The sequence below is a fragment of the Polistes canadensis genome, unplaced genomic scaffold (assembly GCF_001313835.1).
Source record: "Polistes canadensis isolate GaletaPanama2010 unplaced genomic scaffold, ASM131383v1 scaffold_202, whole genome shotgun sequence".
NCBI lineage: Eukaryota > Metazoa > Arthropoda > Insecta > Hymenoptera > Vespidae > Polistes > Polistes canadensis.
In genome coordinates, this window is record NW_014569749.1 from 60546 (window position 1) to 78087 (window position 17542).

General features: G+C 40.7%; 1 protein-coding gene and 1 long non-coding RNA gene across 2 annotated transcripts; one reads left to right on the top strand and one right to left on the bottom strand.

The window, feature by feature from the left end:
- Positions 1-1085: 1085 nt before the first annotated feature.
- LOC106789768 (netrin receptor UNC5B-like) lies at positions 1086-10382 on the bottom strand. The gene is made up of 13 exons (XM_014754246.1): positions 9489-10382; positions 8641-8861; positions 7721-7934; positions 4700-5026; positions 4455-4622; positions 3931-4095; positions 3645-3680; positions 3237-3507; positions 3032-3147; positions 2196-2941; positions 1700-2094; positions 1526-1627; positions 1086-1442 (listed from the first exon to the last, which is right to left on the bottom strand). The coding sequence occupies exons 1-13, from the start codon at positions 9547-9549 to the stop codon at positions 1271-1273; spliced, it is 2994 nt and encodes a 997-aa protein (XP_014609732.1). The 5' UTR covers positions 9550-10382; the 3' UTR covers positions 1086-1270.
- Positions 10383-11269: 887 nt separating this feature from the next.
- On the top strand, positions 11270-13987 carry LOC106789765. Its single transcript, XR_001382029.1, has 3 exons — positions 11270-11781; positions 12608-12828; positions 13315-13987. It is a non-coding gene; the product is annotated as an uncharacterized LOC106789765 (long non-coding RNA).
- Positions 13988-17542: the final 3555 nt, after the last annotated feature.

A 17542-nucleotide genomic window follows, 5' to 3' on the forward strand; every position in this document is an offset into this window, starting at 1 on the left:
CTATCTCTAGCTCAGCGCGAGGTCTTCTCTTGGATAAAGATCACGACCTCAGAACACAGAAACAAAGCGACTCTGTTATTAGTCCTGACATCGACCAGCTCTCAGAATAACAAACGTCAGACGATCGATCTCTCGTAAACCCGTCACCGATCAGAATACTTTCATCGAGAGATGAATTTTATTGAAATGATTTAATCTTCCTAAGAGATGTCATACGTTATTTGAGAAACAACGATCGATTAAATCGTTTCCAGACGATTGGAAAAAGGTACGAAAACGGAGAAACAATGTGGTGGTCGTTAGGTGTTCGAGGGTCCAAGTTTGGTGACCATTACCAATGAGCGAGACCCTTGCGACGCGGGTCAACAGGCATTGTCCGGTGGAATTACCAGCAATGGGTTCCCGTGATTAAATGCCGTTACATTATTCCCCCTCAGTTCGTCCTCCTCCTCTTTCCACTTCACGTTCCCCTGCGAAGAGGATTCAGAGTGGCAGAATGGAAATGGGAGAGGGAGAGGAAGAGGGACAAGGAATTCGTAGATACCAATAGGAGGAACGTTGGTCTGCCATTCGTACTTGCATACCTATACCTCCTCGAACTCTCCTCGGACCCTTCTCGAGCCCTTAGCGACTATGTGGAGACGGATAATGCCCATTGTTTCGAGCATCCTACGCATCCATGGTCCAGAACACGATGCTTAGGAACCTTCCTTGAATGCTTCCTCTTGAAACCGTGATAGAGGATATCTCCAAATGGTACCTAAATACCAGCTTAAATGCAAGCTCGACCAGTTTCCGTAGAACTTCCCTAAACCATGGACCAGCAGTTACCTGCGGTTCCGTATTCAGGTGCAAATTGGACACATGGGACCATGAATGTCATTTGCAACTTCCGATCTTCCTCTCTCCCACTACGTTCCCGTATCGAGGCTTGCGGCTTTGCATTTCTCTCTCTCTCTCTCTCTCTCTCTCTCTCTTTCTCTTTTGAATCGTCGTCGTCTTCGACAGAGAAAGAGAGAGATTTTTATTTAAATCATAAGTTTATAGAAATTAGGAATCAAGAATAACGTAGATTCTCTTAAATATTTGCTGCAAACCAACTTTATGTACAAATACGATCACCGTCTATACAACCTTTGAATCTACATCGACATCTTATAATAATTATTTTATTCGTCATATGTACAAGATAACATAATCATTAAATGACGTTTCTTTCTTTTAAATGGCAGTGACTTTCGATAATTTGTCTTTAGTGTTTATTTTTTATTTAAATCCAAGGCCCAAGTCGACTTTCGAGAACATTGGCCGCATCGACGCGACCCATCAGTCTTAAATGGTTCAAAAGATCTGCTAGGGCAGTGGCTTCGCGATGTCTAGCTTCCCATAAATCCAGAATATGTTCGGTCGGACTCGCTTTAGTTGCAAAATAGTCGACGTACCTAAAATCAAATTTTAACAAATTTGTTTACTCGTTTGTAATTAATATTTAAATCATTCGTAAACATTGATGTAATTGTCTCACCGATCTACTTGTAATCTTTGGGCTAACATTCTCCAATCGTTTCCACGAGCGCTAGGAGGATCCAAACATTGACAAAGTTGTTTCCTCAAAGTCTTTGAAAATCTATGAATAAGAAAATTGATCGAATCCTAAAAATGTAAAACATCGATGTGGATTCAAATAAAAAAAGGATACCTGAATGGTCTAGAAACAACGGATTCCGTAGATCTCGTAGAATTTTTTCCCCGCATAATGATAGAAGATTCGACCTTTCCATTACTCTTTTTGGCGAGAACGTTGTTACCCCTTTTAGCGAGATCAAGATCGATTCTTAATAGCAAACCCTGATCCTCGAATCCACGTTGACAGGCTCGAAATTCGAAACTAAGTCTAACATCGCCAACGATCTTTTCAATTCTAAAGGAAAGGTAAATGCTCGATCTCGAGGATGACCATACACGACGGTATGGCACTTCTTGACGCTCGGCAAAACCGCTTTCTCTATCCTCCAGATCGACCCGAAGCGAAGTACCGCTCGCACGAAATCCAAGAGTACTGTGATCGATGTGCGTACCGCCAAGACGATGTTCCTGTCGAGAAATCGATAATCACTAGCTATTTTGTCTTTTCTTCAAGAAAAATAATTATCGCGAAGGAACGATAACAATCTAACGAGAAAAATAATGCTTACTCGTTCGGCTACAAGTTTGAGAGTTGCTTTGGTGTCCTCCAATATATGACATCTAACGCGATCTCGTTCACGTGAAACGAAAACAGCAACGCAAAGACGTTTAACGGCTAACCCAGGAGCAACCATCGAATTTTCACCAGCTACAGCATAAGCGCAAGGTGTTTCCGTTACGAGAAATACTCCGGCGTGATCAAGTTGAGCAAATGGTTGTCCAGGTAAATTGGTTGGTTCACCGCCGAGGGTTAAAATCTTACGCCAAACTGTACTGGAAGGTGAAAGGCTGGTATTCGTCGAAGCGTTAGAGGAGTTAGTTGAACGAGTTTCAAGGTCGATGTCAGTCGACCAAAGACTCAACTCCCAATTTCCAGTTCTGAGTTCGGCACAGTGTTCGAACTGTAAAATCACTGGTTTGAGTAGATCAACGTTGGAGGGACCACACGCGATCACAGCTGAGAGCAAAGTTAATCCTGGTGGTAATTTTGGCCTCAATGAATCTTCTCCTAAGACGGCGAGATGCAAACTGTGACGTCGACCACGTGGTACGGCACCTTCGGGAATTGACATGGAGACACTAACTTCTGGAACCACCAAAAGCGCACCCTGTTCGTCCACGTTAGCTCTGACCACAAAACCGGTTGAACGCTCGTCGTCGATTGACGATCTTTCTTCTTCATCAGGTCTTTCGTCATCTTCCTGCTCGTTCTCATCCTCATTTGTACTCTCCGAATTGACTTGGCACGTTGAACCTAATTAATAGAAAAAAAAGGAAGAAAAAACAAAAGTGAAATATAAATCGTCAAGAAATTAGAAAGTTATTTGAATCGATTCGGGCAAACCTCTTCCTCTTTGAGAATTTCTGCAAGAAGACCTGGTGACAGATGAACTGGGTGATGCTCTTGTCGTCGATGGAAGCGACAATTGTGGCACATCGTAATGATGTTCCGAACAGGATCTATCGATATCATCATTTATACTTTTCATTGAACGATAGAGGAAAGGAAGATCAAGGATAGGTAGTTTAAGGTAAGAAAGGGCTTTTACCTTGGCAATCTAGAAGCGTTCGATTCGTCGATGACGTGTTCGAGACGTTTGTCCACCGTCAAAGCGGTTCGATCGGTCTTCGAGACAACGGATTTAGCGAGATCAACCGGTCGACGAAAGTCCAATCTCGCTACGCTATAAAGAGCTTCTATTCTCTCTTTACGGCGCATCAAACGGACCATGAAGATCGTGGTTAAAGCTAAGATTATTGCCGCGAGACTGAGCGTGATCCATAAGGCAAAGATGTTCCTGTGATCGACCGCTCTTGTTGCTGTAATAAATGTTTTTCGTGGTCTCTTCGATTACGCGAGAAGTTTAATACTTAGTTTATGGTTAAAAATCAAAATGAATGAAATAGAACAATTTAGTTAGATATTTTGTTTGTTTGTACAATAGGATATTATTTACCTTCCTTAAAGACTCTCGGGCCGTCGTGTCCTAGCGCTGCTTGTAAGAAAGTAAAGGAAGAGACTATTATCAACGTAGCTGTTAAACGTTCCAAAGAGAGAACAAATTATTGACGCGTCACTGAAATCTCGTTAGCTTCTTCTCACGACTAGGAACTATGTAGGATACTGCAGAAATCGCTGTCACGAAGCAAAATCGTGAAAGGTTGCTCGAATGTAAAAGAACAATGAGGAAGAGAAGAGATGAGAGAATGAGAAGAGAGAAGTTAAACTCAGTTGGAACTCACCGTTACATCGGTCCGTGGTACAGGATTCGACGATGACGTCCTTGCCTTGACAGGGCCGTCCACTATTGCTCGGTAGGGGGTCGTTGCAGGATCTCCTCTTTACTCTCGAACAATCGGGACCGCATGCAGACCACGAGGACCAGCTTGACCATCTGCCATCGACCGCTTCGAATAACGGGTAAACGAAAAGTCTCGATTAGGAGCTTGAACGCGTCGAGATCATCGGATTTGTGGGCGCGAAAGAGGCGAAATAAAGAAATCAAGGGAAAGAGAGAAAAAGAAAGAGGAAGGGAAAGAGAACGCATCTGTGCGATTTTTGTCAAGCGAGAGTCGGAGGGAACCTAACGAAATGGAATAAAAGGTCCTTTCTTCTCACTTTACTGTTCAACGCACGTAGAAACTCATGGAATAGAATTCCCGTTGATTTTAACCACACCACTTCGACCAAGCGCAAGTACTACGTTTAATCTCATTGCGGTTGGCGCAATTTATTAAGTACCAAAGTTTCTCACTTCGCCACCTACCAGGACAAGAGGGATTGCATTCGATTCTTTGTGTGGCTGGTCCGGGACAGGTTTGTCCACCGTTGATGGCTGTTGGATTCGTGCAAGTTCTCGTTCTCTTTTGTACACCTCTACCACATCTCGTACTGCATTCGGACCAACCAGACCAAGAGGACCACCCTCCATTCACTGAGAGCACAATAAAATAATGAATATAAATTAAAGAAGAATAAGAACTTTAATATCTCCTAATCAAATTCACTTACCATAAATCGTAAGTACCGCAGGCTCACTGACTCTACGTGCTGCTAGATTTTCGGCCACGCAGGAATAATTCCCTTGATGTCTAAGTTCAGCTTCCCCAAGGCGTAGATATCCTTCCGTCGTCTGCACGAAGCTGGCCGGTGACACTTCGTTGGGACTCGTGTCAGAGGTAGAAGCTGAACCGGAGATCGTCTCGAAAGGTAGTCCGTTTCTCAGCCAATAGACCTTGGGCGGTGGAATTCCCATGGGTGGCGTACATCGTAATTCCGCATTACGACCGGCTTCGACGGACAGTGAATATGGCGGTGATAGGAAATGTTTCTTCAGGTCTGCATTGAGAGATATCCCGTGGGTTCTTTTAATATTTGTTGAAATTGTGAGCTACGGGAGCTCGATGCAACTGAATGACAAGGATCTGGAGTGAGAGAAACAGAGAGAGAGAGAGAGAGAGAAATCGGAAAAGGGTGGGACGTGGAAAGAGAGGGGCACTCTGCGATATTAGGGCGTGCGCATAAATGCAAAAGGGCTTTCATAGACTAGTTGAAAACTCCCCTCTTTCTGCCCCACCGTTCCTCATCGCTACTACTATGCAGGCTGGAAAGGCAGAGAAAGATTTGTACGAGCTGTGCGTGTGTACTACCGGTGGCCATTCGTTCGGCGAGCTATACCACTGCAATAGTATTATTTGCCGTACCTGAGGCCGTTCGCGAATATAGGGAGGACTGAGGAGGGACTGCCACGATGGGTATTCATATTCGTTCTCGTCGAGAACGCGAACGAGACCGTTCTCTACGAGAATCTACCAACGCTAGTTAGTTTTTTGCTTGGTTAAACCTGGAAAAATTTTTCATAAACCCAAGCAGGGTACGTCGATATTTCCTCCCTTTTCTTTTTCTTTCATTCTCTTTTTCTTATTATTATTTTTCTTATTTTTAAATCCTGCTATTTTTATTAATACCAATGAAACATCGAACGATAGAATCGAAGTGTATTTGTGTGAAAAATAATATTACTTTAGATGATTAATTAATACTTCTCACGTTATTCTGGAAACATATTACAACGCATCGACGACTAGATATACACTCGCTCACGTACGCGGTTTATCGCGTACTGCACGATTTCGAAAGCACAAGCGAGGTTTCTATTTATCGGTAAACAATGATTTCATTTCCTGCATCCCAATTCGATGCATACATTCAAGAGTTTCGTAGAATGCCAGTAAAACATCTAAATTGAAAAAATGAATTGAATTTTTCTTTTACCCCGAAAATTCGGATGTACATCGTTGAATCTATTTTATACTTCATCTCTGCCAAAGGAAACGAAATGTACGAGTATAATAAAAAAAAAATAAAAATAATAATAAAAATAATAATAAAAAATATCGAAAAAGAGAGAAATGATTGGAGGATCCAACCACGTTCACTTTTTGCATCAAACAGCACGCATCCGGTAGTCGATCGGTACGCCAAACACTTCTGTTTCATTTGCGATGGAATATCGATTAGATTTTGGGGGGACGGTTTATTCGTCACCGAATATCAAATGAAAACACAACAGAGCATGGACAAGCCCTCCCTTTACCCCTCTTCACTCTCTCCTTCTCTTTCCCCCTGTCACCTCGACTGACCCTCGTTCGAAGAGAGAAGCTTACTAAAGAGAGAGAGAGAGAGTGAATTTCGTGTCTGGTATCTCGAAAATCCCTGCACGAGGATCGGGTGCACGCTAATCGAGTTAATGAAGTTACGTTTTATCGACGGAATCGAGACACTAGTTGCTACAATACAATTTTCTACAACACGGATAACTTTCTCTTTCTCTTTTCGTTCTGCAAGTTAAAAATAAAGTTTAAGTTAAGTCATGTATTTAGAATATCTAAGGCTAATCGTTTTATATATCAAAAACTTTAATGATATTACAAATGTGAGCTCGATAGGACCTTTCACGAAGCTAACGAAATTTAAACTGCGAAAGGTGAAAATATAATGTAACTTCATTTGGGTACATATAGAAACGAACGTTTCAAAAGTTATAACGGCATTTGATACTTCGCACTCCGAAAGTCTGCCGCCTCGTGGTGTACAATCTAATTCTATAATATATTGTTCTCTCCGTCTGTCTATCTAGGGGTTGAAGGGGAGAAGAAAAAAATTATGAAAGAAATTTGATGAAAAAGTTCTTTTTTTCTTTTTTTTTTTTTTTTTCAAATAAGTTCGCTCGTGGTAGAAGAACAAAAGAATTCTCACGTGGTCGATGAGTATAGTCTAGGACAACGAAGAACGATAAGATGAAAATGATGATAGTCTAGTATGGTACAACATAGGTATGATCAAAACCACGCACACGTGTAAAAAAGCCTTGGAAGGAAATGAATGGTGGTAAAAAAAAGAGAGAGAGAGAGAGAGAATATGAAAGAAGGAGGAAACAGTGAGCTGTAGTAATATCACCTGCCCCGCGGTGGCATTCGTTCGCGTCCAGGAGGAACAGGCCGAGCCGTAGTCGAGCATTAAAGGCGTGCTTTAAAAGTACACTCGAGGCATTGCCGAGCTTTTATTTTAAGAGGTTAAATCCCTGACAATGCCTTTTCATTTCTACGAACAATACTGTTCTCTTGCGATATCCCGCGAAAACATTTAATTATCACCCTTGGTATCCTACATTTATCTGTATATACGATTTAGTAAAAATGAAATTGTTCAGCTTGACGTTTTTATTATACCATTACTTCCTTGTCTTTTTCTTTCTTTACAATTTTTCTTAATTCAACTGAAGGAAAAAGATCCGAAGAGGACAAAGAAGTGGACACTTAAATCTTCTTTTCGAAAGTTATCACGGTAATGGTAAGAATTATGAAACTAAGAGATTCTGCCAGTCGCAAAAATGAACATTCAAGATGGATCGAAGGAGAAGAGAAAGAGAAGATAAGGATTTGGATGAGGATGAGAGAGTGAGAGAGAGAGAGAGAGAGAGAGAGAGAGAGAGAGAGAGAAAAGAGAAGAGAAGGGGTTCCCTCTACTTACAGGCGACCTCAACCGTGGCGGACTGCCCTTTAATCTGACCTGATCCCGACCAAGCGACGCACTCGCACTTGAACTTCTTCGATCCAAAGTACTCCTCGACCTCGTTCCTCGTCACGTTCAACTCAACCTCGACGACCCTCGTTCCGGTACGAGGGTCTACAAAATCCTGCTGCTGCGAGTGTTCAGCTCGTTCGCCGTTGCAACGAAAGTACACCTGCAAAAATGCAACCCCGGAAAAAAGGGGCATTGCGAATAAGTAAGTACTTAATCATTTCCTTTTGAAACGTTACAAACTGTTGTGCCGATTTTCTTTCCTCGCATACATCGGCACGAAACAATTTTCTCGTTCGTGACTTTTACTTCCTTCTTTTTTCTTTTTTTCACGCGCGAATAATTACTCCGGAATTTCGAAAAAAGATCTTACTACTACTTTTTTTTTTTTTTTCCCTTTTATTTTTCTCTCCCCATTCACGCAGGTCAGCTGTGTACCGCACACAGCGTTCTTGGTATTTAGACCAATCTACTATTTCTATACTCGGAGTTTTTTTTTCTTTCGCGAGAAAAAAAAATAGAAAAAGAAAACTTTTTCGGGTCATTCGACGAAGTTTTATTAATATTACGCTAATACGAAGTTTTTTTTTCTATGAAAAATAGAACACGAGTATTCGATTAAAGTGACGACGATGACGACGAGAGCTTTCGTGTATAAGTACTCGTTTCTCGTATGAAACTAAAGAAGACTTAACGAGTAGGTTTGGTAAATTATAAATAAGACATTTTCTCTTGAGATTACGTGGAACTCGAGAGTAATCTTTAGCGGTTTTTCTTTTTTTTTTCTTTTTGTAGGACGAACAAAACGGCCGAGAGAAGAGTGTACTTTTCTTTTAAAGCTTGCGGCAAAGGTTTCACGAAAATATTACTTCAAGAGCGTGAGCAGCACGGCAATGAAGAGTTGCCGGTTTCCCTTTGACGACGAAAGAACGAACAGGTTCGACCAAGAAGATCGGTAGCGGGCCTCCGGCAATAAAATCGGTGTCGCTTGATATCGTAGCGGTTTCATAGTCATCGTAATCATCACCATAATCATCCACTGGATAATTTTCTTCGTCCTCTTCCTCCCCGTCTCCTTCGTCTTTCGTACCTACGATAGAAAACATTTCCAAAACAAACAGAAATGAAGTCCACGATTACGTCAAACATGTATAACAAAATAATTCGATTGGATTTATGAAGAAAATTGTATCTAAACGATAAGATGATTCATATATTTGTTCTCCCATATCTACAACAGTAACTTGTGTGTAATCTATCTATTTATCTTTCTAGATATCGTACACAATTCCGAAGGAGTCTTTTTAACGAGGGATATAAAATGCGTGCTGGCTCTACTTCGGGAAACTTTTGGTCTACGTCCGATCGTTTATCGTCGTGAATACTCGATGTTACTGGTGTTCTTTGTTGAATGGGGGGGAATAAAATAGCCCGCTTAGAGGTAGTAATCTCGATATTGTGTTCGGACCCTATTCTTGGTATTCTCCTTATATGAATTTTCTTTTTCTTTTCAGCTCTGAAGAAAAACGATTTCTCGAACTCTTATCGGAAATTTATTTCGAAAGAAAAAAAGAAACGAAGAAATAGATCTTATTCGATCTCGTTAGAATAGACTAAAGAACAAAATAATCGAGATAAAAATAGTTAAGAATTTTCGATTAGTTAAATAAAAGTTTTGTCAGAACAAATAGATTGTTCAATAAGCAAAGTTTCTTACTTTCCAACGTGCTCGATAGACGAAGTAACGCCAAGAGCAGTATGCTGATCCTCAACTCCATCCTCGACTCACATTTCACTTAACTTTCCACCCCAAAGTCGTCACGCTCTACAGATTACATAAGTCCTCCTTCGATCGAATACGCGTGTTTCCGGCGTACTCCGAAGTTTCCTCGTGTTCCTTCACCCGTCATACTTGCTACTACGGCTACGTTCAAATGATTTGATATCTTCTATCGTTATCACGATCCACGAATAGGAGAATTTTAATCGACGATTCTCCTCGGTGACCTTCGATAACCATTTTTGTGGATCGACGATGGCACGACGATCCACGCGTTTATTTTTTATTAAATCAATTCAAAACATTTTTCAAAAAGAAGAAATATACATACATATATTTTTAAAAATATCAAAGAAAAAATATGTAACAAAAGTTTCGGAATACGAAGTACGCTCGAGGAATGATTTTACATGACTAATTCAAAGTGGAATCGTTAATAGCACTCGAGCCGGCACTTCCACTCCGAATGGGGTGGCACCTAGAAGGAGGGAGGATAATGACACGTGACCGGTTTTAAAAAGAAAAAAAGGGCTGTTGGTCCTTTCGGGGTGAGAGTAAAAAGAAAGAAAGAAGGAAAGAATAAAAAAAAAAAAGAAAAAGGAAGAGTGTGAAAAGAGAAGAAGAGAGTGGGGTTGGGAGGGTCGTAGAGGGAATAAGCGTTCGAACGAGATCGAGAACGAGATCGAGAACGAAAGAAAGACGAGGGATTCGTAAAAGGAAGGGTTGGTTGCGACACGATGCTCGCGGGTCGGCACGCGCTGGACGACTGAACTTGCCGACGTGCGCGCACCTCTATATATACATATATACACGTCTCACTTCGATACCGACGCTCTTCTTCATCCCCTTGTCGTCGAGGGTGGTAGTGTTGCTGGTGTTGCTGCTACTACTGCTGCCATTACTGGTGGTGCTGGTGCTGCTGCTGGTGGTGCTGGTGCTGGTGCTGTTACTACTCTGCTCTTGGTTTTAGGTGGTGGTAGTATAAATGCTAGTGGTGATGATGGTGGTAGTGGTGGTAGTCTTGGTAGTAGTAGTAATACTTAAGAATGGAGGTGGTTGGGGTGGTGGTAACCGTGCCGCCAGCGGAGGCTGCGCTTTCTTCCGCGAATACCGTCTCTCCTTCCTGGATAAGGGAAAGGGATAGAAAAGGGACGATCGTAGAAGCAAGATAACACACGATATTCTTTCGCAAAACGCATTCTCGCCTATTTCTTCCTTTCGTCTTCTCATCTCATCTTTTCTCTTCTTTCTATTTTTTTCTCCTCTTTTCTATACTTTCAAATTTCTTTCGAAATTTTTCTTTCTACAGAGATTTGTCTCCCGATCATCCTATATCGCGCTATTTGTATTTTATTTAATTTTATTATTACTTTCAGCTTCCTTCTAGAAGAAAGAGATAAGTGTTAGGTATATTTTTACGAAGGACGATATTATTTTCCTATATTCTCGCTCGATTCCTCCTCACGCACATCTTCCGATCGGAACTTAGCGAGTTCTACTACTTCGTCTTTGATTTATCGCCGTGCGACGTTAGCGAATCCAATGTAGAGTATCGTTCAGATGATTTATGGATGTTCAAGACATTACGGTTATCCGATGTACTGCTCGCCCGGAAACGCAAGTTTAACGTACCGTGAATGACGATGGTGTGCTAAAGTTTCTTCGATAGATTTTTACTCGCTACAGAACCTATCGGATTATGGAGAATTGATATTTAACAAGAAAATGCGTCACCAATCTAAAAATCGAAGAAAATTTTTCATGAATGATCCAATTAATTTAACTTTTTTAAGTCAACGTTTGCATCTCTCAGATAGAAACAAGATCGACAAGGCGTTCATCGAGAATGAAAAAGAGATGATAAGAAAATGAAAAATAAAGAGAAGAAGATCCTCGCGGGAACGTATGGGATTTCTGACGGTCGATCACCAAGGATTCGTTCTAACGTGAAATCGGATCCAACCGCGGCAACGACGTTAGAGGCGTTCTCGAGTCGACGGGCTTCTAGCCTTACGGATGAAGGAACGAAGGGTGTAACGGTAAACTAGCTTCCGAATCGGTTGGTTACACCTTCAGGAAACCGATACCTCTTTGATTCTTCGTGTAAACAAACCACACGAGCAACCAACTTCCATGTCTCCTACTACAAAAGATCCTCGTCCTACTACGATTTTCGATTCTTCCTAGGACAATAAATCAAAGATAGCTACATACATATATCCGATTGGAGGTAGGTACTAGTACTAGATCGAACTTTGCGGTAACTCGATATAAAATGATCTCGCTATGACATTCTGTAACTCTTAACTCATGATAAAAAAAATGAAAAAAAAAAAGTAAAAAAGATAGAAAAGAAAAAAAAAAAGAAAATTAATAACGAATCGGATGATCGATTATTCCATTCCTGTCAACGAAACTTTTCCCATCCGTTATCATCGTCGCAGTTATCGCATTCATTTCTTTTTTCATTTTTTTTCTCTTTTATTTTTTTCGCTGCACGAGGGGGTCGGTAGAAAAAGTGAATTCCACTTTTAGCAAAATCGTTAAAAACTTATCGACTGTCCCGATCGAAATTAGCAATACGCGTAGCCAGAACTACGTGCGTTTTAATACGACACGTTGCGTGCTACATCATTTTTACGATCGTTCCCAATTCGTTTCATGAAACCAATCGTAACGGGGTGTGCGGGTAGGTAGGCAGGTAGGTAGGCTGATATAATAGGATTTTATAAAATAACAATGTTGTGTCGTATCGACGTTTTGTCGTTAAATTAACGTTCCAGACACGAGTGGAAAATCTGGATGAGACTGACCAGTTGAATTTATTTGTATACGCTATAGAATAAAAATATAAATAAATATTCAAATCAAAAATCAACGAAATGAAATGCAACAAATATTTAATCAAATAAAAATTGAATAACAAATTAACGAGAATTTATGATTCGTTTGGCATATGTGATAATAATTATAGCAATAGTTGAAGTAACTTCAAACTCGCAAGATCCGGAAGTACGGTGTTCATTAAGGCAAATTCGATTTGATTTGGAGGATAGGAACCGCAGCACGATTTGGTGGGCACAACTAAGGAGCCAAGCACTCAAACACGCTTCCCGTCTGTTTACAAACTGCTACGGCGTCGTTTCCATCCCCTTGCCTTCGCTTACTCATAGAGAGCTACGTCTAGACGAAGAAAATCTCTCCTTGCTCCTGTTCCGATGTCTTGCTTAAGATAATGAATAGTACCCTTGTGAATAATAACAGCGAATACGCATAGGTAAGCTAATATTTATACTAACAAATTTACCCACCATTCTAATAGTACTTATAATAAGTTAATTACCCTGCAAACGCCTATGATTCTTAAAACGATTAAAAAATGTATTTTTGAAAATAATATCGAGTTACGCGTCTTGCAGTTAAAAATATTGGATAAAATTAATTTTGTAAGTAGTCCTAAACGAACACACGTTTCTTTTTTATAAAATTAAATCGGCCAGATTTATTGCATTCGTTTTTAAAGTATTTTGAAATATACAACATATTTTGTACCTTATTAAATAAAAAATAAAAATATTCTGCATATATAAACTGTTAAAAATAAGAAAAAGTAAAGAAACTTTTGGGACGATTTATTACGTGATACGCGTTTCATATTTTGTAAGTGTATTTTGTTCTATGACGATACTTGAGTTGTGTATGCATTTTTGTCTTTTCTTGGATGCATTCAAAGATAGACTTACACCTTGACTCTCGCGTCTAGGACAACGAAATAAAAGGAGAATGTGGTAACTGTGCGAGGAGAAGGCGCTTTAGCGATTTAACGTAAACACACGTAGCAATTTGTCTCTGGGTTTATGTCGCCCTTGGGGGAAAAAGGAACCCACGCGTTAGTTCCACGTACGATGAAGGAGGACGAAGAGGAGGGGAGGAAGAAAAGGAAAGGAGAATGCTCGCGCACGTTTTTGCAGAGAGTAAAGAAGAGTTGGTCGTAAAGAGGAAGAAGAAGAAGAAGAAGAAGAAGAAGAAGAAGAAGAAGATAAAGAAGAAAGGAAAGAAGAGAAGAGGAGTCTCGCGAAATGGGGAGAGAACAATCTGCTGGTCGTTGTCTTACTTCTTGCTTAGCCTCCGGGAGAAGGGGTAAGGAAGAGGGGGAGAGGAGGAAGGAAGAAAATGTGCATTTCGTTGCCAGCCACGAAACAACCAAGTCTCTTCTTCTTTTCGCCACAGGCTGCTTCTTTTCAGTCCGCAGACTAATTGCGATCGCTAATTTCGTGCTTCTGACCCACCCCTTTGAAAACAAAAAGAAACGAAAAGGAAGAAAGAAAAGAAAGGGATGAAACGAAGATGTCTAACTTGCTGTTTTGCAAATGAAAAAGGGGGTAGGGTAGAGAAGAAAAGAAATGAAAGTATTATTTCCTCGACTAGAAGATGATTTTGTTGAAAATATGAATAAATAATAGATTTCGCATTAAACAATTTTCCTTTTCTTCTTCTTCTTCTTAAACGAGGTTATATAATCGGCTTGTATTGCACGTTGATCACACGAGGAAAAGTACATCGACCGTGAGGGGATTAGTTTCTTTGACTATAGCATTAAAACTCTTCGCTAAGCGTCGAATGAAAGTTCGTCGAGTTAGCTTCTACCTGTTATAGACCACTTTTCTCTTCCTTTACTCCACTTTACCTTCTTACGACGAAACTTTTCATAATTTCTCGAATTACGCTTTCAAGGGTAGCGTAAGAAGTATGCTAACTACTCCCTTTCTGTCGAGTCATTTGACAACCACGTTTCTACACCATTAGGAGAATTTGCGGCTCGTGTGCATAGTATTATGTATTACATATACGTACGTACGTTAGATGCAGCACGCGCGTGCATTCTTCCATATACACCACCTATATTACGTAAATACATGGTATGCTTAGCAAAGACAGAGTAGATGCATTCGAGCATATGTAACGACTTAGAACTTCGAGTGTAAGTGTAAGAGAGGGTTCGAGGAACCATACCGATGACGTACTATCTCATCGATTACAAGCCACCCAAAGGGTTGTCCGTAGGACCTACCTCTCGCATAGAACCCCTTAATATTTCAGTGGACGCGCAGCTGTTGTCTTCGCAAACTCGAGAAAACCCTCTCGCATCTCACCCTTACTCTCTTCTGTTCCCAGTCTTTATCTCTCTCTCTCTCTCTCTCTATTTTACCGTACCCTATCTTTCTTTGGTATCCTCGTAAAGAGAGGAAGATGAGGAAGGAACGTGCAAGACAATTCCCCCTTTACCTCTTTTCCTCTTTTCCTATATTTTTCTCTGTGCTTTGGACAATGTCGTGCCAGTGATAATTATTAATTCAAGAACCGTTAAGAGACTCAACCACGAAACGCGACACCGAAAATACTTATTATACTTATTGGTTATTCATGCTCAAACTTTCCCATAACTTGCGTGTTAGAAATAGAAAGATGTACACAGTGAAAACAATGAAACTCATCATTAAAACCAAAAAGCAAGGAATTAAAATCTATTTGGAACTGTCGGGGCCAGCCAAGTTGGCGCCCTCGTATATAGGGAAATACGAGAATGGGGAGAGAACTGGAAAGAAGGGAGGTACGACGTGGGTGGTTCGCGTGCGAAGAGGTGGAGAAGGGTGAACGGGGTTGCCGAGGCGTCACGCTGGGATGCACGCCGGACACGATCGTCGCGTGCTCGCGACCTCCGAGATCAAGATCGTTGCGCGACCGAACGAAAATTTATACCCACTCGTACCCGGCCACGATTCCGAAACGGAAATTACAGTGATTCCTTCGATGGTGTGTAAGAGAGAAAGAGAGAGGGGAGTGAACACAAAACTTCTTCCTTCTCATCCTTTTCCCCTTCTTATTTTTATTCTATTTTTTTTTCTTTGCATTCATTTCTTTCGTTGTCTAGCAAACGATGAATTTTGTCGACCCTATAGCGATTAGAAATTATGGAGAACTTGAACAAAATAATAAAGAGAGAGAGAAGGGTTTAACCACAGCCCATAGTGAATTACGCGTAATGAAACCGTTGGACTAGCGGTACGGGATATAACTATAACGACACGACGACTCCAACCTTCTCTATCTTATTCGAGTTAATACCCTTGGACGAATGCTAGAGCTTCTATATTTTAACCGACGATAATAGTGCCGCTTTATTGCGAGCATCAAGACGCCTCTGTAAAATTATTTTTATAGTTAGCTTATCCTCGGACTAAACTACTACTTGCTTAACACTTTACCAAGAAAAAGATTAGAATACACGTATGCATGTATAAATGTAAATAACGAAGTATTCGTGTATTTACCCTTTGTATTAGTGGATGTTGTTAAACTCCTAGAATTTATGGAGGAATTATTCAAAGAATATAAAAGTAATATATACTTTTCGATTTTCATATTCTGCGATTGGCAAAGTCGAAAAATGTGATGTCATTACGTTCCATACTGTAGGGGACTGTAGAAATTCTTTTATTGACGAAATAGAGAAAGTAGTATAATAAAACAAGTTATTTTTCTTATAGTATAGCTCTTAGGTTCGCATAATGAAGCATCCTATCGGTTCTTCCTATGCCTCATCCATTATGACCGATGTAGCGTTCCATGCTTATTTCCAGATCGCCAACCATCTCTGTACTTGCGTCCTCGAAAGTATAGCTTACGTGGAGGGTAGAATTCTGTCTCTTTTTTTCTTTCATTTTTTCTTTATTCTTTTGCGTTCTTTTTCTACGCTGAAAAGTGCCTTATACTTATGCCGTCTAAGAAAAAATACGGACGCTAGGCTACGTAATATGCGTGAGCTCTTAAATCTTGCATTAGGGCCTGAAGGGTTTTACCTTTATACAGTCTAACGTATGAACATCGATACTCGCGACTATGGTAATAACACCTTCCGCTTCTACTACTACTACCACTACTATTATTACGTTTATTCCATTTTTATTTAACCTCAAAGAAAAGACACTTTTTCAAAGTTTTGTGAGAAGTCGTCGAGAGAAGACAAGTGTTGAGACGGAAGTCGATGACAAATGTACAAACTTTCTTTCTTGTCTTCGAACGCTCATAATAGCTTTCAACGAAAATATATTATGAGACATGTAAAATAAAAACAAAGCAAAAAGAAAAGACTAGTAATGACTAGTTAATCTTTTTCGACAATTCGTTAGAGAAAATCGATTAGTACAAAGAATTACACAGAGAAATCTTTTGAGAAAGGGATAATCGAAAGGCTTCAAGGCTTCTCACGTAAGGTGGAATCTTAAGAGGTTACAAAGATGTTGACACCTCTTTGCAAAGAATCTCGCGATGTTCTTCCTGGAGTATCAGAAAAGGAGAACTAGAGGATGTGTGAGGTGAAGGAGGAGAATGAGAAGGAGGATGAAGAAGAGGAGAGGGGAGGAGGTACGAATCTCGAGAGGATACTCAGGAAGGATTTTCCGGCGTCGAAGGAGGAAATTCCCGCGGGGGCTTTCCGCGACTAGCGAGGTCCTCACAATACGTCGTTACGAGCGGCTAACCCTCCTCGAGCGAAGGCTCGTCGAGTGGATAATCGTTTTAGGGAGGGCGCCGCAGGCTTCGGCCCTGGTATTACCGCCTTTGTGGACGATGTTTGAACGCCGCCGGCACTCAGGCAATCAGGTCGATTCACAATCAGCGCACTTTCCGCGTCGCGACCGATCACTACCTACCCCCCACCCCGCCCTCCCTCCTTCCCTCCTCACCTCCTCTCTTTCCCTTACTCATCAAATAGACTATTTCTCCTACCTTTCTTTTAACCGATTGGTCCACTCACATGATCCACTCGATAACTCTTACCACCAATTATCGTCAGATCTCAATTTAATACTCGTTAGATTTTGGTCTATATAATTTTTATACTAACGATATCGCACTTAAGGAAATCCCATTTAGAATTTAATTTAAACTACGATTTACTTACTTTGTTGAGGTTTCCTAGAACGACGAGG